Below are 23,156 nucleotides of genomic sequence, written 5' to 3' on the forward strand. Positions count from 1 at the left end.
ACTTGCATTTGAGCATTCGTTGTGGAATTCATTCCTGTTTTTCCTTAGTCATAGGTAATCAAACACAAGCGGTATTAACTACCCCTAACTATCAAATAACACAAGACAAGAGCTTATATTTAACTTGATAGCAGCATTAAAACGAGATTAAAATGAGAAAAACCAACAAAACTAAACAACATAAACACAAGCGATTATGTTAAATTTAGATTAATATTCTTCCTATCATTAAATTAACACTAAGCCATGATAAAATTAATCATAGTTGCTACTTAGAAAAGATAATCAATTATAAGAATTCACTTTCTAATCTAGCTATGAATTGAATCAGATAATTAACTAGCAGGTCTCATAGTCATTAAATGAGACAACCAATTAAGAAAATAATACAGAAGAATATTAAATACTCATTGCAGATAAATTAACTCAATAAAACAGAATTTTGTCTCTTAGTACAGAGAACCGGGGTTCACATAATCTTGACCAAGTTTAAGAATTAGCCTCACAGGGCTAAGAACCAGAAACTTAACAGGAAAGAAAAATTATGAACTGTAAAAATATAAACTAAAGCAAATAGTCTGATCTCCAAACAACAGGAACTCACCCCTATTTATACACTTCTAACTTCAACAAAAATCTCTTAAATTAAGGAAAACAAATCATGTGAAAAATAGTTTGCACCTCTCAAAAATAAATCCAAATGATGAAATTGCATTTGCCATCCCTTTCCCTGCTAACTGACGCAGTCTTCTCCATAACTCCTTCAAACTTGCGCCAAATCGATGATGCCGTTTCTGGAGTCGACGAAGTCTTCTCTCTTCTTTCGTACGTGAGCTACGCAGGGAGGAAACAAACTACACATTTAAATTTATTTTGTGTATTTAGTAAGATTAATTAGGTTATATACTTGGGCTCTAATTTATTAAAAAATAATAATAATAAATGCACTTATTAAAGAACACTAACTCTTATTTGGTCCAATAACTAAAAACTAAAAATCTAAACCTTAATCATGCCCAATAATAATTATAAAATATTTATTATAACTAATCAACTATTTATTCTAAAAATATTAAAATAAAGTAAAATAAAAATTAATAAATATTAATATACCATAAAACCTATAGAAATTAAAGTGTAAAAATATTCTTGTCAAATTCCCCCACACTAAACATTTGCTTGTCCCCAAGCAAAAATTATTATTTGCTAAATTAAAATAAAATACCCAAAACTCATAACAAATCATGAACAACAATCTGAAGCACCCTGCAATTAATAAGTTAGCACCACCTTTCAAAAATGGAGAGAACTAAATAAGTAAGCCCTCACAGGAATATCACTCATAACGCTCAAGTGTTTGATGGGTATAAATTAATTGCACTCAAGTTCATTCCTATAAAATTGCTCTACCATAGGCTTGCATATCTTCTCAATCACCACTACATGAGCCATGCATGACACAAATCATAAGGTCTTTATGAAGGTTGTAATGGGACTACGGACAAGGTAGGGAAAATTTAGGAAAGTAGCTCAAAAAACTTTCAAACTAGAGGAGCAAATAAATACAAAGAATCCAACACCCTCAATTCCCATTCAAAAACACTTTCTATTGATGCTTCAACATGACTATCATTATCAAAAACAAATAATTTTCTTCAATATTACAAGAACTTTCCCTTACTCCATTTATTCAAAAGTAACTTCAACCTCAAAACTAATTGTTGATTCTTTCTCATTTTCCCGTAATTTTTCAACAACATTTTTTTCATTTTCAAACATATATTCTTCATTTTTCCATTCATTTTTCAATCTTTCATACTTTTTTTCTTTTTGAAATCATGAATTGCCTTCACTTTCTTTGTTTTTAAAAGGCCAAAAACAAATTGCCAACGAAGAGACAACCCACCTCACTCTCAATCTTATTAACAAAAACAAGTGATCTCCCCCACACTTATTCTTCACAAACCACGTAGATTACATAAGGAATTTAAAATTTGCTCAACTAGTTATTCAGCTGGGTCAAGGCATAATTTATGGTATAAAAGGCTTGTAATGTGGTTTAAATAAAGAAAGGAATGGCCACAAAGCTCAAAGTGGGTTAACAAAGTTAAATAAATAATAGGACAAACCGATTATTTGGCTAGTGAGGCTCAAAATCAAATAATGGCCTTAATCACACTTGAATCATGCATGGTCAAATTAGCTTTAAAAGAGAATCAAGGCAAGTTCTAGAGAAACAAAATTATGGAAGAAATCACACAATAGAAAGAAAATAAGACCGAAGTGTCAGTCAATGGCTCAAAATCTCACAGGTTTATTGCTTACTTGATCTAGCCACTACATATCAAACAAGAAATGCTAACAAACTAATCACAATTTGCCAAACTATATATTCAATCATGTTATGAATTTCAAGTAAAATATAATAATTTTTTTGTCAAAAAATAACAATAATAATAATAATACTTATTTTGCATAAAATAGCAGTAAAATATTTTAAAAAATTTTGACATAAACAGAAAAAAAAATAAAACTAAATTCCCTCCCCCATACTTATTATCAACATTGTCCCCAATGTTGAATAAAATGCATAGAAGAAATAAAAGAATAAATAAATAAGAATAGTGAATAAAAAAAAGAATGGAACAGAATCCCCTTGGGTTGCCTCCCAAGTAGCGCCTTCATTTATCGTCGTTGGCTCGACTTATTGCTTAAACAATTCTTTAAATTTCCATCGTCTTTTTGTGTACCTTTGACGATTATGATTATTCAAAGAAATAGTACCTTCCTGCAAATTAGTACTCAAAAATGATTTATTATTTTTTCCTTCTTTATTCTCATTTGACACAATCTCATCGAATTTAACAACCTTCAAAGAATCAACAAAAATTGCAAAATTATCATCACTAGGAGATTTTATGGTATCATAAATATTAAAACTTACAAATTCACCATTAAACTCCATAGTAAGCATCCCACTATGAATATCAATTTTAGTTTTTGCAGTTTTTAAGAATGGTCTTCCTAACAAAATATGAGGAATTTTATTATTATTTTCCATATCAAGCGCATAAAAATTAGCAGGAAAAATCAAATTATTAACCTCAAGAAGCAAATACTCAATCACACCCCTAGGATACGTAGTAGATCTATCAGCTAATTGAATCACTACACCAGTTTTATTTAGGGGTCCAAGATTTAAAGAAGTATAGACAGAATATGGCATGACATTGATAAAAGCTCCTAAATCTAACATAGCTTTTTCAAGTTTCACACAATTTATCATGCATGGAATAGTAAACATACCTAGATCTTTGCACTTTTCAGGAAGCTTGTTTTGAACCACAGTAGAAACATTCTCTTGGATTTTCACATCCTCAACTCTTTCTTTATTTTTTTTTCATAGTGCATAGATCTTTTAGAAACTTTGCATAGCGAGGTACTTTTTTAATAGAATCTAACAATGGATTATTACCCTCACACTCACGAAAAGTCTCATATAAATCATTATTTGACTTTGTTTTCTTTGTTTCTAAAAGAGCTTGAGGAAATGGGGGTACTGGTTTATAATCAGAAAAAGAGGAAAACTTACCTTGAGACTCCTCTTTATTGCTGGCAATGTCCCCTACACTTGTTTCCTTGTCTAAATCAACATTCTTTTCCAACGACACACTTCTCACACTAATTGCACTTACATTCTCTTTAGGATTAACAACCGTTTGAGAGGGTAAATTTCTAGAGTTTTGTGCCTCCAACCTGTTGACTGCAGTTGCCAATTGACCCACCTGTCTTTCCAAATTCTGAATACTAGCCCTTGTTTCTTGAATACTTGACATTGTCTCTTGTTGAAATTGCTATGTTTCTTGTTGAAATTGCTATGTTTCTTGTTGGAACTGTAAAGTGTTAGTAGCAAGAGACTTAACAATATCTTCAAGATTCATACCTGAGTTAGAGCTTTGGGTCGATTGTTGTCTTGGAGGAAATGGTGGTCTATACTGCTGAAAATTAGAACGGTTCTGAACAACCTGGTTCCCTTGTGAGTTCCCATAACTAAGGTTCGGGTGATCCCTCCAACCTGGATTATATGTATTAGAAAATGGATCATACTTACCTTGAGGTTGTCCATGAAAACCTCCAGGCATGTTGACATGTTCAATAGATTCTTCTTGAAGAGTCGGGCAAGCATCAGTTTGGTACCCAACTACTGAGCAAATTCCACAAGCTTTCACAGTTTGCATATTTCCTACAGCTAATTGACGAACAAGAGTAGTTAAACCAGCCACTTGTTGTTCAAGATTGGAAATACTTACCTCATTTATTTGCTTGGATGGTTGGACGAGCCTACTGCCAAACTGTTGAGAATTTGCTGTCATGTTTGCAATTAGATTATTTGCAGCATTTGGTGTCTTGTCAACTAAAGCACCACCGCTTGCAGCATCAATCATGCTTCTATCAGTTGGAAAGAGTCCTTCATAAAAGTATTGAATGAGTAATTGCTCACTAATCTGATGATGAGGGCAGCTTGCACACAGCTTCTTGAAACGCTCCCAATATTCATATAATGACTCTCCATTGTGTTGCCTTATACCACAGATTTCCTTTCTTATGTTGGCCGCCCTTGAAGCTGGGAAATACTTTTCAAGGAACACTGTTTTCAAATCATTCCATGTGGTGATGCTCTCGGAAGGTAGATAATATAGTCAATCCTTTGCTAAATCTTTCAAAGAAAAATGGAAGGCTCTCAACTTGATTTGTTCTTCAGTAATCCCCGTGGGTTTCATACTTGAACATACCACATGAAATTCCTTTAAGTGTTTATGAGGATCTTCACCTGCAAGTCCATGAAAAGAAGGCAAAAGATGAATTAATCCAGATTTTAATTCAAATTGTACATTAGCATCTAAAGAAGGAAAAGTGATGCATAAAGGTTGTTGACTTAAATTTGGGGCTCCAAGCTCTTTTAAAGTCCAATTTTGAGCCATGGGTTTTTCTTCCAAATCAAAATGGGAGGAAGATGGGGAATCAGTAGCCAGAGCACTAAATTTCAATTTCCTCCGAGCTTGTTTTCTTAAGATGCGTAGAGTTCTTTCAATTTCTGGATCTGGCAATATTTCTTGATTAGCAGATCGAGTTATAAGCATAAAACATGAAAGACATTGTAGCAATTAGGCAAAGTAATGAAAGCACATAAAATTTATTAAATTTTTTTTGACAAATGAATAAAAAGAATAAATAAATAAATAAACAAATGAACAAATAAATAAACTAGAAAAGTTCCCCGGCAACGGCGCCAAAATTTGGCGAGCTGTCGTAGGCTCCCAAATTAGAACCTTAAACACGTAGTAGTGAGAGTAAGGGTCGATCCCACGAGGAGTAACTACTTTAATGCATGAGTTCAAATTAAAGAGGGGTTTGGTATGAAATTAACGTTCAAAATAAATAATTAAATAAATAAGAATAGAAAAGATGATAATCAAGCCAAAGTTTACTAACGAAATCAAATGAATTTTCAACACTTGGTCTAAGAAAATATTCACCACCGGATCTTAATTACTGTTCATCGACTCCAAGACAAATTCACTTGCATTTGAGCATTCGTTGTGGAATTCATTCCTGTTTTTCCTTAGTCATAGGTAATTAAACACAAGCAGTATTAACTACCCCTAACTATCAAATAACACAAGACAAGCGCTTATATTTAACTTGATAGCAGCATTAAAACGAGAAAAACCAACAAAACTAAACAACATAAACACAAGCGGTTATGTTAAATTTAGATTAATATTCTTCCTATGATTAAATTAACACTAAGCCGTGATAAAATTAATCACAGTTGGTACTTAGAAAAGAAAATCAATTATAAGAATTCACTTTCTAATCTAGCTATGAATTGAATCAGATAATTAACTAGCAGGTCTCATAGTCATTAAATGAGACAACCAATTAAGAAAATAATACAGAAGAATATTAAATACTCATTGCAGATAAATTAACTCAATAAAACAGAATTTTGTCTCTTAGTATAGAGAACCGGGGTTCACATAATCTTGACCAAGTTTAAGAATTGGCCTCGCAGGGCTATGAACCAGAAAACTTAATAGGAAAGAAAAATTATGAACTATAAAAATATAAACTAAAGCAAATAGTCTGATCTCCAAACAACAGGAACTCACCCCTATTTATACACTTCTAACTTCAACAAAAATCTCTTAAATTAAGGAAAACAAATCATGTGAAAAATAATTTGCACCTCTTAAAAATAAATCCAAATGATGAAATTGCCATTGCCATCCGTTTCCCTGCTGACTGACGCAGTCTTCTCCATAACTCCTTCAAACTTGCGCCAAATCGCTGATGCCGTTTCTGGAGTCGACGAAGTCTTCTCTCTTCTTTCGTACGTGAGCTTACGTAGGGAGGAAACAAACTACACATTTAAATTTATTTTGTTTATTTAGTAAGATTAATTAGGTTATATACTTGGGCTCTAATTTATTAAAAAATAATAATAATAATAAATGCACTTATTAAAGAACACTAACTCTTATTTGGTCCAATAACTAAAAACTAAAAATCTAAACCTTAATCATGCCAATAATTATTATAAAATATTTATTATAACTAATCAACTATTTATTCTAAAAATATTAAAATAAAGTATAATAAAAATTAATAAATATAAATATACCATAAAACCTACATAAATTAAAGTGTAAAAATATTCTTGTCAAATCTCCAACACATAGACTTGGTTTTTGGATCTTGACTTGAATTCAGAGTTCGTTAGCCAAAGTCTCAACTAGATGTAGCTTTGTAGCTTAGTTTCTCTCTCAAACTGGTCACTTAATAAAACACTTGAAAGCTTTTGAACACTTGTAAATTTTTACTTGATTGACCAACACCTTCATTAGTCTTGAATGAAGGTATTATAGGCGTTTTGAAATAAATCTGTTGGAGAGGAATCTATTTCAAACATCTTTTAACCATTGGGTAATAACTAGTAGACAATTCTAAAGGTTGCTTTTGTATCAGATTTTCCAATCGTTGGACCTCATTTATCTACTGAACTTTACTCTTTGTTCTGCTCCTTTTGTCTAAGCTTTTTAAGGAAAATTTCCCTTGGGATGTGTACCTAGGACTCCTTTTTCAATGGTCACATTTTCACATAAAGCTTGTTTGTTTTAAGCCGTGTTGAAAAAATTGCTAGGCGCTACTCGGGCGCTCGGAGAGCGCCTAGGACGCCTAGGAGATGATTAATCGGGGCCTAGGCGGCCGTGTATTTTTTATTTTATTTTTTATTTTTTAAAAATTTGTTTAAGTATTTTAATTTTTTTAAAGACTAATAATTATAAACTATATAATACTTTAATAGTTAATACTAAAATATTTAATATTAACCTAAAAATTATCTAGAGTTTGTATAATTTAAGGTGATTTCGCTCAAAATGATGTTGTTTGAGTGAAATAACCCATTAAAAAAAAAAGAACAATAGTTAATCGGCGGACTAGGCGGCTGTTGTTTGAGTGAAATAATCCATTAAAAAAAAAGAACAATAGTTAATCGGCGGACTAGGCGGCCTAGTCAGTGCCTAACAGGTCTAGTCGGCGCCTAGAAGGCCTAGGCGGTCAGCCCCTTAGCGGCCTAGGCGGTCGCCCAGCCGGCCAGCCGCCTAGACCACCATTTAAGGTGATATGCTAGGCAGTCGACCAGCGCCTAGCGCTTAGGCGGGGATTATTAATCGGCGCCTAGGCGGGATTTTTACAACACTAGTTTTAAAGTTTTGAACTATTTGCTTAGAGAATGTCTTGAGCAGTTCCTTCAAACAGTTAACTCTTACCATTTGAGTTAATGTTTTGAACCTTAAGCATTCAACCTTTCGGATTCGAATAGTTGACCTTACTATTCGATCTTTTGTAAATCTCTACTATTCGGTACGGTAGGTCATTCCACTCTTCGCCTTTGAAACCTTTCGTTCTCGAATTCTCTTCGACTTGAACTCTTCTACTCTTGAACTCTTCCAAGCTTGTCTTCCGGTCATCCGAGATGTAACTATTGTAGTTACTATTCGGACTATTCTATAAGAGAAAATTGAGTTCCTAAGTCTAAAAAGTAAAGTATTTTGGGGACTAAAATTTCTTAACTTTAGTATCATCAAAATCTAAATTAAAGTTGTTCCTAACAATATATATATATATATTGAATTCCACTTTTGGTTCTACTGTTATATGGGCGTGTCTAATTTTAGTCCACCTTAATTAATTTTGCCACATTGCAACCACTGTTATTTAAAGTTTTCCACTTTAAGTCCACCATTAGTATTTTCGTCAGTTGGCCGTTTAATCCATAGACATTTTCGTCGTTCTATGTTTGTCTCTTCTCCTTCAATTAGCCACCGACCGCTTGGCCTTCCTAAACTAAACTCGACAACGTTTACTCTAGACAACCTTATCAAGCCAACAATTGATGTCGACCTTCTCACCGGACTCCCACCAGAAGGAGCATAGTCTCTCAAAGGTTGTAGGCCTTGTCCCACTTGAGCCAGCAAAGACCCATCTTTAGTGGTCGGCCCAGTGCCACCAGTCGATAGCCTAGCCACGCGACCACCATCTCCACTGGCTATCGGAGCACGTAGCGACGAAGACCCAAAAACAGGGGTCGAAGGCACTCCATCCCCTTCCACTGCAGACCGAGACCTTTCTACATCGACAGGACGCAACTCCTCGCCGGAATCGCCTCCAACGATGTAGACTAACTCGCGATTCGAAACGTCACAGATGGTTGCCGATTTTCAAATTGATGGTGGCGATCATCTTGTTGGGGCAAGGTGACAACTCTAGAAGGTCGCAAACTAGCATCGCCGGCCTGGAGCCTCTTGATCACGGAGTTAGACAGTGTATACCCCTTACGACACAAATTGACCAGAATATCTCAGACACGATTGAATACCTCATCCACCAATTCTGGAAGCGGCCGACTCACCTCCATGACCGTCTCAATGAGACGGAGTGATTAATCGAAATCGATTGTCGTAAGAAAGGGTACAAGAGAAGAGACAACTATAGAAAGACCAAAATATTCCTAGATTACACAGCTTCTTGACGAAAATACTAACGATGGACTACAAGTGGAACACGTTCAATAACAGTTGTCGCAATGTGGCAAAATTAATTAAGGTGGACTAGAATTGGACACGCCCCTATAACAGTAGGACCAAAAATGCAATTCACTCATATATATATATATATATATATATATATATATATATATATATATATATATATATAGGGGAGAGATCACATGCGACTATGTGATTACATGCGGCTGTGTGGCCAAATACACACCGTTAGATTAGATAATCCATCGGTCCACATTGCTGCTACAATCTAAAAAGCGCGCCGTGAATGAAGGGTAAATTTGTGAATTCAGAAAATTTCAAACTGGTGTAAACCCACTCACGTCGTCATTCACAATCCCAAAGCAAAACTTCTCCATTCCCCCCGAAAAACCTCTCCAACGAAGAAAATTTTAGGAAGACGACAACGAAACTTCTCCAGTCGCAGAGCACAGAACACGAACACTACACACCTGTAGGACATAGAATTCCATCAAAGACACCGATCGTTCTCACACTCACCGTACAAAACGTACAAGGCGGCTTTAGAGAAACGAGAATGACGAAGCGCAAAGGTATACTCTAACACTCTAAACACACCATTTTATTTCAAAAATAGGTCAAAACTCGGAAATATTTAGTGCATTTAAGACTAGGGCACCATGTAATGTGTTGTTTGTGCATTATCAACATTAATCTGGTTCGTATTAGATATTTTATTAGTGTAATTCGCAATAATGTATGTATTTGGTGGATCGTTGTGTCGAGGGATGGAATGGTGTATTCCAGCATTGCAGTGGTGCTTTTTAATCGTAGACGGGTGTGTATTTGTACATATTTGACTATGTCATTCTGCGTGACTATGTGCTTTTAGGCATTGGGTAAAATGGTGTGTTTTAGTCTGTCGACTAGTGCATTTTAAGTCGTAGATTGCTGTGTTTTTACTTATATCAGTGATTTCCATGTTATTAACTTTGTTGGCTATGGGAGGGGGGAATGGTGTGTTTTAATCTGTCTAGTAGTGCATCTTGGTACGTATAATACTGTGATTTATTATAGAAGTTGATGATGATTTTACAAGAGTGGTTCCATTTCATGTGTGGTGGGTAAATTGTGCATTTTAATCTGACTACTGGTGCAATTTAGTTAGTTAATTGGTGTATTCTGTTACTAATGCTAGTGCATTTTATGGTACTATGTGTTATTGGTGTATGCTGGTTAAGAGGTGTATATTATAATAAGTTTTGGTGCATTGTTTGTAAGTATTATGTATTTCTACTATTAGAAAGCAAATAGAGATAAGTGTATATTGGTACGTATAATACTGTGATTTATTATAGAAGTTGATGATGATTTTACAAGAGTGGTTCCATTTCATATGTGGTGGGTAAGAGTGGTTCCATAAATTGTGTGGTGGTTAATCTGAGTACTGGTGCAATTTAGTTAGTTAAGTGGTGTATTCTGTTACTAATGCTATTGCATTTTATGGTACTATGTGTTATTGGTGTATGCTGGTTAAGAGGTGTATATTATAATAAGTTTTGGTGCATTATTTGTCAGTATTATATGTTTCTATTGTTAGAATGCAAATATATATAAGTGTATATCAGAGTTCATGTCTGTACACCTATATTTCAATTAAAAAATCTCATGCAGGTGGCAAGCGAAAGGCAATAGATGAAGGAAACACATTAACAAGCAAAGAGCCCCGAACATCCACTGCAGAGCCAGGACAAGAGCAACTAGAGGAACAACCCACTGAAGAGGCACAGCAGCCCCAACAAGAGCAGATTGAAGAAGAACAACCTGCCCAAGCAGAGGAGGTTGACAGTCCAGAGGAAACGGATGCTGAGGATAACACCACAAGGGCAGATGATGATGGACTAAAAATTAGGGCACTTCCAAAAATACTAACCACTATTGTGGAGCAACTAAACCCTGCACAGCGCCAAGCTGTAAAGGACATTGGGTTAGGCAGTCTTCTAGACCTACAAATCACCAACTTCCCGCGCCAGATGGGGCTATGGTTAGTCGAAAACTTCGATCCAAGAAGCTGCACATTAAAGCTCCAAAATGGACAGACTATCCATATAACTGCCGATGATGTTGCTGTAGTTCTAGGCCTGCCAAAGGGAAATATTGAAATAACAAAGAGAACAGTGAAGGCAATGCCAGAAATATTGAAAGAATGGAGGTGGTTCTTTGAAAAAACAACTGCATATATCACACCAAAAGCATTGAAAAGGAGAATGCTAAAAGTTGATGCTGCTGATCCATGGTTCAAGTGCCATTTTGCCCTGCTGGTGATGAGTGTATTAATAGATCCAATGGTCAATGGATATGTGACACAAAACTATATTGACCACCTCCTTGATGTGGGCAACATACCAAATTTGAATTGGAGTCAGCTGGTCATCAATGCATTGATCAATAGCAAGCAGGTGTGGATGAAGAGTACAGACAAGCTCTATGGAGGTCTAATTCTCTTCCTCATGGTAAAGCTGCTCCCATTACCTCTGAAACCTTTAACAATCAAAGCAATCCAACTATTAATACTTTCAAACATAATATGCAGATATTCTATGTGGACCGTGTGGTGCTTTTCAGACGCATAGTGCCAAGAAGCTTCCCAGCCATCAAAAATTGGACATTCAAGCTGCTGTCTAAAAGAGAGCGTGATGAGATAAAGTCAGGATGATTTGGATATGGGCATGTTGATACTGCCTTGAGGCTTGAAAATGCACCTGCACCACCTAAGGAGGGGAATCCATCAATTCCAGTACCTGATGTCCCACAGCCAGCACAGCCACCACAGCACCAACAGCCACAAGAAGATTACGCCCCCTTGCCGGAAGGATTACAGGTAAGCACCTATCTACAAACACACTCATGGTGAATTGCTGTTATACAGTGTTGAACATTTTAATACTGGTGCATTTTACAATAGTAGCTGCATTGGTGTATGGTTACTTACTGGTGTAAATTAATTTGTGAACAAGTGTATTTTAGTAGGTTTAATGGTGTATTTTAATGGGTATGATGGTGCATTTTGTGTAAGTAGTTGAATTTGAGTATGTTGGTGCATATCTTAATACCTGTTGGTTTGTTTTAATGGGTATGATGGTGCATTTTGTGTAAGTAGTTGTATTTGAGTATGTTGGTGCATATCTTAATACCTGTTGCTGTGTTTTAATGGCTGTGTAATCACTTATTGGTGTATATACAGGGTTTTATTAATGAAATCACCAGCAACACAAGGACAATTGCAATGGGGCTGTTAAAAGTAGCAAGGCTAGTTGAGAACGCACCAACTGCAATCCTAGAAGATGACAGGTTTAAGAAGATGTTTGAAACTGCACGACAACTGCTGGGTTTCAAAGCTCAAGAAGAACAACATCTAACTTTCTCACAACAAGAAGACGCATTTTGGGGTAACCCAGAATTCCTCAATGCAGTTGATGAGATCGTGCGTGCAGTGCAAAAAAGGACTTATCTGAATGACGTCCCTTCATTTAGCCTTGGATTAACACAAGAGGAGCAAACTCAACGCTGGGATGATATCAATGCTGTGGCAAGAGAGTACAATGGATGTGAATAGAGCAAGGAAGGAGAGGAAAATCAAGTAGCTGATGATGGAGCTCTTGGAGATGAGACAGCTGAAAGGAAAAAAGGGAAGTGAAGACAGAGCTAATGAAGGTGAAGGAGCTCAGGCAAGAGAAGCTGCCACTACAGCCCAAGCTGATGAGGTAATGCAACTGTCTATAATTATTCCAAACAGAAAAGAAAGTGAAAAAAAAACTAATAATTGAACACAGCAGGTCACACCAGATCAAATCCAACAAGGCAGTGCATCAAATCCCCCAGAAATACCTCAAATCCAACAAGGCAGTGCATCAAATCCCCCAGAAATACCCCCAAAAGACCAGGGGAAAAGGCCAGTAGTGGAATACTCCCCAGTTCGGCCGCGGCAGCGCCTCTCAATAATAGATGTAAATGCAGTTCGGCCGCGGCAGCGCCTCTCAATAATAGATGTAAATGCATCAATCAATGCAACTGAGGATGCAATAAGGAAGTGGGTGTTAGAAAATCCTAACCCTGATCCGTAAGTCTTTACTTGATGCATATTAGAATTGACTAGGTGTGTTTGAGTATCATGGTGTGAGTAGTGTTGAAATTAGGTTAGTGGTGCATTGTATACATGGAATAGTGTGTTCTAATACACATGGTGGTGAGTTTTTGCGAGAGTAGTTGCATTTGGTGTTTTTCAAAGCAGTGTGTTTTAACATGAAAACTGGTGCATTTTCTAAGCTTGTGCATATCTGTTTCCAAGGCCCAAGAATTATTCAGATTTGAATCAAGGGTTATCCACTGGTCTGATATGCTTTTATTAAAGCTGAACACCGAGCTCCCCACTAGTATCATTGATGCTTGGGCAGCTATTCTAAACCATAATGAGGAAGACCGGCTTTCAGCAAGTTTGTTTGCTTCAACTTGGACAACTGTAAGTTAAATTTATAAAACTAATTACATACTTAAAAAACTACAAGTTCTAACAATAATAACATTTAAATTACAGCTCTACACAGTTGTGAATCCCCTAGGAGATGAGGGTGAGAGGTATAAGAAATTCAATGACAACTACCTCGTGGACAAGACCTTTGCAGCGGAGACAAGATGGCATAACATTCAACACGTAAGTGTTAGAGATTGCTTGGTACACTCTACTATTTGGTACATATTTTAATACGTTTTTTTCCTGTAATAGTTTCTGTTTCCAATAATAGCATCTCAGCACTACTACCTGATTCATTTTGACCCACTCTGTGAGAGATTTGATGCAATAAACAACTCATCTTCGGTTTCCAAAACCGAAGCCAAATATGGAGATGTGCCTAAAAGATTGGTAACACACTGACCTCTTCCTTTTTTGATACACAAAAACTTTATTCAGTCACTAAATTATCTATGCCTTTTATTATATGCAGCAAGAATTCCTATTCATGTTCCTGACTGGTTTGAAATCGACTTACAAAGCTAACAAAATTCAAAAGTTGAAAGTGAAGAGGATGAAAATGGGTTGGAGGGCTAACAGAAACAAGATTGATTGTGGTGTATTCCTCATGCGCCATATGGAAACATTCAGAGGCTAGTTACCAGAGCATTGGGACTGTGGGTTGGAGAAAGAAAACAAGGACTAGTTGAATGCTTTAAGAGTGAAGTACTAGACTGCACTCGTGATGTCAGATCTGAATGAGCACAAAGCACGGAACATATAAGCAGCAGCAGAATTTGGGCTGGAATGCTGACTTTGAAGGTAAGTTTGTTATCTCATAATCTCTTGGTGACTACTTTGACAATATTGATTGGACAATGCTTTTTGGTTGACAATTGGGGACAATTGGGACAACAGTATGACTATAGTTATTAGTTGATATGTCTACTAAAGCTTTTGGGTAGGTTCTGGTTATTAGTATATTTGACAGTACTGTTTGGCACATGGTTAATGAACTTATGCATGCTTAGAAGCATATGTTAAAAACACACCACTATTCGATTTAAAATGCACCAGTTGCCGCTCTAAAACACACAATTCCCCACAAAAGCCCAAAAACTCTTAGTAACGTAGAATACACCAGCATTTGTAATAATACACACCACTATTCGTAATAAATTGCACCAGTGAAATGCAGGAATACACCATTCCTACAGTTGATCACATGGAAAGCACCAATATATGTAAAACACACCACTATTCAATTTAAAATGCACCAGTTGCCGCTCTAAAACACATAATTCCCCACAGAAGCCCAAAAACTCTTAGTAACGTAGAATACACCAGCATTTGTAATAATACACACCACTGTTCGTAATAAATTGCACCAGTGAAATGCGGGACACACCATTCCTACAGTTGATCACATGGAAAGCACCAATATATGTAAAACACACCACTATTCGATTTAAAATGCACCAGTTGCCGCTCTAAAACACACAATTCCCCACAAAAGCCCAAAAACTCTTAGTACCGTAGAATACACCATCATTTGTAATAATACACACCATTATTCGTAAAATTTTTAAATGTTTCAACATATGTAATTAAACGCACCACAATATGTAATAACACGAACCACAATATGTAATAACACGCACCACATACAATACTACAATGCACAACTTCAAGTATTTGAAGGGCATGTCCTACTATTATGGCCATATTCATCACAAGTGTGGCATCTCCTTGATTGCTTTGCACACTTGCTTGCAGCTCTTTCCCTTGCGCTCTTCAATCGCTTACCACTACCCTTGTTCTTAGCTTGGACAGAGTCGTGCACATCCACTGTCGAACCCATAGACACATCTCCACAAAATGAATTAATCAGACTTTGCTTGTTACCAACAGCAGCCCCATTCCCATTCTCACTCCCATCCTGAAGAAATATTTGCCTTTGCTCATTAATAACACGTTGTAACTGTGACAAACGGTCAATATTACCATCAGCCAACCCCACACAAGCATAAATATCAGACCACATAAGATTGGTAAGCGCCCTAACATTCTCCACTTTAGCAGATTGATCAACAAGTGTACCATCAATATGAAATATTGGGTGCAAACATGCACCCTTTGTCCACCGATGCACCAAATACCTAGAAGGAATACTCTCAAGTCCACGATCTTTAAAAATAAAAAAAAATATGCTTACACAACAACCCCATACGCTCAAACATCTTGCAAGAACAACTTGCACAATAATCATTTAAAGCTAACTGCACACGCCATGTCCTATGCTCACCATCTTTTATCACATATGACACGCAACCATCAATATCAGTCAAAGACACCACTTGACAAGAAAAACAAGCCGAACAAATCTCTTCTTGAATGTCATAAAATATAGAAATTGTGTAAACAACCATGGCATGCCGCTCCAAGGCCAATGGTGTCTTCAAAACTGGAAAGCAAGCTTCACAATCAGCATTCAATTTTGCTTAGGCATGCCGCTGTGCACCAATAGCAGTGTCATAGTGCACCAGAAACTCAACCAAACTAGAATGTCCATTAGAGAAACTGCCAAAAAAACTATTTTGAGACTCCGATCTAGACGTGGTCCTAACTAAACCGGCCATAAAATCGTCATGAAAGTATGGAGGTGCCTAAAATGTACGGGACTCAAACAAGTAACGAAACCAACCATTATCACCCAACCCATATTCCTCCATGATATGATTCCATCGCAACTCAAAGGCGTTGGAATCAAGTGAATTATCCCAAACAATGCCATTCAACTTCCTCCTAAACACCTCATCTTTTGATAAAACTGGTCCAACCTTCTCTCCCACCTTATACATTATATGCCACATACAAAATCTATGTTTTGAGGCACCAAACACTTGAGCAACAGCAACCTTCACAACTGGATCTTGATCTGTAACAGCACAAATAGGATCATGGCCCATTATTTTCTTAAAGCTCTCCAAAAGCCAAACGTATGAGTCTATGTCTTCCTTCATAAGCAACCCAACACCAAAGGTGATACATCTCTTATGATTATCAATGCCAGTAAATGGGACAAAAACCAAATTATACCTTACATAAGGAAAAACACAAAAAAAAAAACAGTTAGCACAATAACACGTCTCAGAACGCACCATAGAGCATACAATAATACACCACTACTCTATATAAAATGCACAACACAAAAAAATATTACTAACCTGTTGGTACGGTATGTAGCATCAAACGAAACAACATCACCAAACAAAGAAAAATTCTTCCTGGATACTGCGTCCGCCAAGAAAACCCTTGAAAGCTGATCACCATCATCAACATCGTATTCAAAACCAAATGCTTCACACAATTCACGCCTTTTAAACAATGTATCTATGAACAATTGAGCATCACCATTTCAAATGTACGCCATCAAATCACGTTTGAAGTTTTTAAAGTCCACACCTGTAGCCCCAACATTAGAATACTCACCAACAATCTCTTTAAACAACCTATACGACCGAGTAGGACCAATGTTTGCTCGAACACAACTTGCAACAAAAAGTTGATGCCCAGCATCAAGATTACGATTAACCTTTAAAAATTGCTTAGCAATAATTGAACACATAGAATGGGTATGGCGTTCCTCAAAAAAATGCACACGATAGCAACCATTAGGAATGACCTTAAACACCACTTTAGCCTTACACCCAACCCTATTTGTCAACCTACGTCTCTTCACAACAGTGCTTTGTGTGGTAGAAGAAGTACTAGACAAACTCTGCTTGAACCCCTCACGACTACATACAACTTGCTTCAAAACAACACCGCCATCCCTACCCTTCCGAGTTGTGCTCTACCTACAATCAAAACCCACGGAACCAGCATATTGTTTATAAAAACCAAAAGCAGTATCCAAGGAAACAAACTGTTGCCCAACGTGAGGCTTCAAACTTTCAGCACAGCTTTGGACGCCAATACTTAGTCATGCCAGGAGATATTTCCATATCACATGCACTGCCTTCTACACCAATGTCTCTGGAATAACCTTCATCACAACCACCACTAGCAGAGTCCATATTCAAACCTACTCACCAATTAAAACAATGCAAATATAACAGAATGAAAAAAAAATATTACAAATTCATACCAGCATAAAAACACCACAATGTATAACAAAACGCACCAATACACATCATAATATCGGATAACTCCAAACCATAACAACAACTAATTATACACCACAATTCAACAAGAATTACACCATATCTCCTACAAAACACACAACCAAACTATTACATACCACCATCCAAGACCACCGGAAAATAATATCGCATTGCCCGAAACCACCATTACAACATAAACACATTGAAAAACATCAAAACCACACAACAATAACAAAAAATTGAACTACAGAATGGAAACATAATTCAAAATCCGTAAAACTTAATAGCAATAAACAAGCCGATTATAAACACGCCGGAAACACAACGACATACCAGGCTCCAATCGCGATCTTCTCCAGCTGCGATAGCCTCCGAAATCTGCGATCTTCTCCAATCGCGATCTTCTCCAATCGCGATCTTCTCCCCGATACGACGATCTCCTACAATCCGCGGTATTGATTAACTAAATAAACGGACTTATATGCATGCGCGTGAATATTAAATGTAATTACCAAAACACCCCCTACTTACTAAATACGAAATAAACATTCCAAAATCAAGAAAGTCCTATCACCGTTAGATTGAGCGAATCCAGCGATAAACATTAGGCCACACGACCGCATCTAAACTACAGTCCGCATACGAGCCAACTTCTATATATATATATATATAGAGAGAGAGAGAGATGGTTGCCTATGCTACCTTGTTTTATAACTTCAAAAATTACTACGGCTCTTGCCCAGCATTGGTCAGTACACCTTGAATTCTTACGAATCATCATAAAGCTGTTAAAGCCACGTGTAGAACATGATGTAATCATCACTTATACATAGTTGCCTTTTACCTTTTTTTTTTTATTAAAAAAAAAAAACTCTCTTTAAATTATAAAGCAATGATATAATTTTATTTTTTAAATGTCAATGCAATTTTGGGTAGCATTTGATTTTAAAAAGTGTCATATTACCTTAACGCTTGTCATATTTTTATAAATGTACTGAGATTGCTGGATCAGTAATTTAACATATTTAGTTTAAATTGAGTTTAAACTAATATAAATATATTTTACTTTTTAGGATTCATAAAAAATATTTTTAGAAAATTTAGTTAGGATGCAGGTACATGTGCAAAAATCAAGGTTTAAAATGATTTTAAATTAAATTTTAAAAAAATAGAAATTAATTTTTTCCATCAAGGTGTGATAAACCATATTGGACCAAGTATAAGTAAGATTTTATTTATTGAATATTGATTTTGTTCCAGCTTTAATTCTCTGATTAAATATTTATTTAATAAGTATTAAATTTAAGAGTAAGAATGTAAAATTAGCTAACAGAATCGTCTCTCCAAATTTACATATTTAAGGGTGTTAAACAAATAATATAATCGCCTTAAATTTGGTGCATATACTTATGATTAGCCTAATCCAAATTGACTTATTCATCAAATTGTTCTTCACATTCCACTAATGATGAACCTAGTGTATGAATAAACTCAATTTGCCCATCTCAGTAACAAGTTAACTTTTACATTTTTACACTTAAATTTAACGCTTATTAAATGAAAATTTAACCGAATAATCAAATATGGAACAAAATCAATAATCAAGAGATCACCTATAATCAAATTAAAAATTGATGATAAAAATTAATAAATGTGAATAGTTAAGTGATCAGTTATGATCAAATTTACTCTCATCCTAATTATGGAGGCTTAATGTCAACAGGTTTGAAATTATTATTAAAATAAATAATAAATAAAATAAAGATGACAAGTTGACAAGTTGTTTACCAAATTGAAAGCGTGGGGCGTCATGATGCTATGGCCTACGGCAAATGAAGGCAGGGTCCCTCAACTGTTGAAGTACCCTTTACTCGAGAACGTCGTCGTTTACCCCGAATCCTTTACAGCTATTCTAAGATAATATAACATTTCATTTTTAGTTCTAGATTTATAGGTTACAAGCCAAAGGTCTTGTGGTCAAGGGGCATGAAGTGATTCTCCCAAGTGGGAGGTCATGGGTTTGAGCCTTAGTGGGGGTAATGTTGACTTTGTTGGGCTTCAGTAGGTTGAGAAAAGTATATGGACAGATACTACATGTAATAGGGTCAATTGTATTCAAAAAAAAAAAAAGATTTATAGGCTACAATTGACTTTTAGTTTTTTTTTTTATTAGAACATCCTCATTTAGCCTTAATATTATTGTGGTATGACCATTTTTAGTTCTCCATTAACAAAATCATTGAAATATCGTTAAATACAAAGATATTTCAATCTTTTTTATACAAAGTATGTTGAATCGCTATATTTTTATGTTTATTTTTTAATAAACACCCACAACTGAAGACCGAAATGTTCTTGTATTTAACGATATTTAAACTATTTTATTGATAAAGGGTCAAAATGATCATGCCACAATAATACTAAGACCAAAAGTTGATGTTCTAATAAAAATGGACTAAAAGTGGACTGTCACCTATAAATCTAGAACAAAAAAAATGAAATTAACTCCCTATAAAATTATAGTTACTCTAATTCTCTTATTTTATGTATCTAGCTTAATTAATGAAGTTTAATTTTTTTATAATATATAATTTAATATTAATATATAAAGTTTATATATTTAAATACTATATAAAAGTACTATTAAATATAAATATTACATTTATAAATTATTTTAAAAAATAAATTGATCAAATAATTTCAATAAATAATAAACATAATATATAAAATATAATAGCAGGTATTAATTTTCCCTTTTGGAATAAGGTTCAAATTGGCCACTGAATGTAACTTGAAAGTGCAATTAGTCCACTGAACCAAAAAAAAAATGCAATTAGGCCACTAAACACTCCAAATGTATGTAATTTCACCTGATAGCAGATTACCATGCATTTCATTAGGTCTGCTTACGTGAACGGTGAATTGGCATTTTACAATATTTTTTATAATAAACTATTAAAATAAAAAATTAAAATAATTTAAAAAAAAAACCAAAAATATATATAATAAAAAAAAACACACTTGCGGCCACCCCTCCTCCCCTTTAATAATACCCTTGCCACCTTGATAAGAAACTTGTGGATGAATCAAATTTAATTTATTTATTATTATTATTATTACTATTATTATTATTATTATTATTATTTATTGAAGTCAACTCCTTTCACAAAATAACTTTTGCTTTATTATGGTGTGCGTTTTTTTTTTTTAAATTTTTAAAATATTTTAATTTTTTATTTTAATAGTTTATTATTAAAAATTATTTTAAAATGTCAATTCACCGTCCACCTAAGCAAGTAACCTGATGAAATGGATGGCAACCTGCTATCAGGTGAAATTGCATACATTTGGAGTGTTCAGTGGCCTAATTGCATTTCTTTTATTCAGTGACATAATTGCACTTTTAGGTTTCGTTCTATGGCCAATTTGAACATTATTCATTCCGTTTTCCAGTTGCTAGTCCATACCGTTTAACTTTAAGGGTGTGTTTGGAAAGCAAGAAAATGACTTCCGCAAAATGTTTTCTGGAAAATGAGTCATTTTCCCGCAAATAATTTCATTTTAAGTGTTTGAATGTATTCTGAAAAATTATCTTTTGTGTGTTCGGTTTATTTTCTGGAAAATGAGTATAATTGTATAATTACATATTTTATTATTTTATTTAAAATTTTAAAATATTTATAATAATATTAAAAATAATATTTTAAGAAAACAAAAACCCCTCTGGTTTATGCAACTGGTTTCCGCCGGAAACCAAAGCCGGTGATGGTGTTGGTCATTTTCTTGGGGCAAAAAATGACTTCCCATTTTTTGGGCGGAAATCATTTTCTGCCAAAATGGGTCATTTTCTCCCGTCAACCAAAATTATTTTCCATTGACTGGGTTTTCCAAGCGTTGCTAAACACTGGAAGCCCGAAAATTGATTTCTGAAAATTATTTTTCAGGTTTCCAAACACACCCTATGTCCATCGTTGATTGACATCAATCATTATACAGTGGACATCAATCATGACACAAATATGTATATTATCAGTTTAACTCTTAAGGTGTATAAGTTTATAGCTTAAGGCCATGTGCGTAAGTCTATAGTTTAAGGTGCATAAGTTTACAGTTTAAGGTGTGTATGTTTAAAGCTTAAGGTGTGTATGTTTAAAGCTTAAGGTACGTAAGTTTATAGCTTAAGGTGCGCATGTTTAAAGCTTAAAGTGGGTTAGTTTATAGCTTGAGGTGCGCATGTTTAAAGTTTAAGGTGGGTCACTTTCTAGTTTAAGGTGCATCAGTTTAATTCTTAAGGTGCGTATATTTAAAGTTTAAAATTTGTAAGCTTATAGCTTAAGGTGTGTCCGTTTGAGACACTTGATCATCTGCATTCATGTTATTAGGAAGCGCACTTTTTTTTAAAAAAAAAATTCCATTAGTTTGAGCTATTGATCTAGATTAGGTCAATGGCTCATACCTTACTTCATTTTTTCACATGGAAAAAGCTTCACACGTGAACTATCCCCTATATATATATAAAATCAAATAAATGTGTTTCAGAATTAAAATAATACTTTAGTATTGCTATACTGAACATATTGTACATATAAAATGAAATTCGATTTTCGGTCCGATTTCGGTTTTAGTTATTAAGGTCAAAAGAATTAGGTTATTTCAATTTTTCGATCGGTTATCAATTTTTCAAGAGAAAACTAAAAATCGACCGAAAACCAAAGATTAATCTAAAGAAAAAAAAATCTAGCATCATCTCATTTACAATTTACAAGTCCATAGTCTATCACATTAATTTTGTTTTGAAGAAGAAAACTTAATTCATTAAATCATAATCAAGGTGCTCAACAAGAAAATCCGGAGGAGTGTCAAACCTCTTCCCGCAACCTGACTCAGAACCGACCGCCCTAGCAACAAAGTGGGCAACCTGATTTGTAGATCGCTTAACAAACCCGAATTTGGCATCATCAATCAAAGATGCCAACTCTTTAACATCATCCACAATCAAACCAAAAACAGAATAAAAAGAAGTGGTGGAAATACAAGATAAAGCATTAAATAAAAGTTGTAAGTCTGTCTCCACGTCAACACTTTCCATGCCAGTATCCTTTAGCCAACTGAGAGCTTCTCGCATGCTTATAGCCTCAGCCTCTTTCACCTCAAACAAACCGGACTTACACACGTTCTTCGCAGCAAGGAACCTGCCATCTTCGTCGTACAAGACCTATCCTAGTCCCATAATATTACGGTCACGCAAGATCGCCACATCCATATTTAACTTCAATCGTCCACGTTCTGGCCGTACCCATCGAATAAGATGTCTGCATGCGCTTATCCAATTATAGGGATATTATAATTTCCTAATCCAATTATTGTAAGAATATTATATTGACTCTT

At 35.1% G+C, this 23,156-nt stretch overlaps 1 protein-coding gene and 1 non-coding gene across 2 annotated transcripts; one reads left to right on the forward strand and one right to left on the reverse strand.

The window, feature by feature from the left end:
- The first annotated feature begins 4,503 nt into the window (after positions 1-4,503).
- On the forward strand, positions 4,504-4,610 carry LOC116003204. The gene has a single exon (XR_004094637.1). It is a non-coding gene; the product is annotated as a small nucleolar RNA R71 (small nucleolar RNA).
- A 10,679-nt stretch (positions 4,611-15,289) lies between these two features.
- LOC116001296 lies at positions 15,290-22,893 on the reverse strand. The gene is made up of 9 exons (XM_031241181.1): positions 22,634-22,893; positions 18,102-18,208; positions 17,584-17,689; positions 17,288-17,402; positions 17,068-17,197; positions 16,830-16,962; positions 16,307-16,701; positions 15,908-16,066; positions 15,290-15,789 (listed from the first exon to the last, which is right to left on the reverse strand). The coding sequence occupies exons 1-9, from the start codon at positions 22,891-22,893 to the stop codon at positions 15,290-15,292; spliced, it is 1,905 nt and encodes a 634-aa protein (XP_031097041.1).
- Positions 22,894-23,156: the final 263 nt, after the last annotated feature.

This window comes from Ipomoea triloba, chromosome 13 (genome assembly GCF_003576645.1).
Source record: "Ipomoea triloba cultivar NCNSP0323 chromosome 13, ASM357664v1".
NCBI classification, from domain to species: Eukaryota; Viridiplantae; Streptophyta; class Magnoliopsida; order Solanales; family Convolvulaceae; genus Ipomoea; species Ipomoea triloba.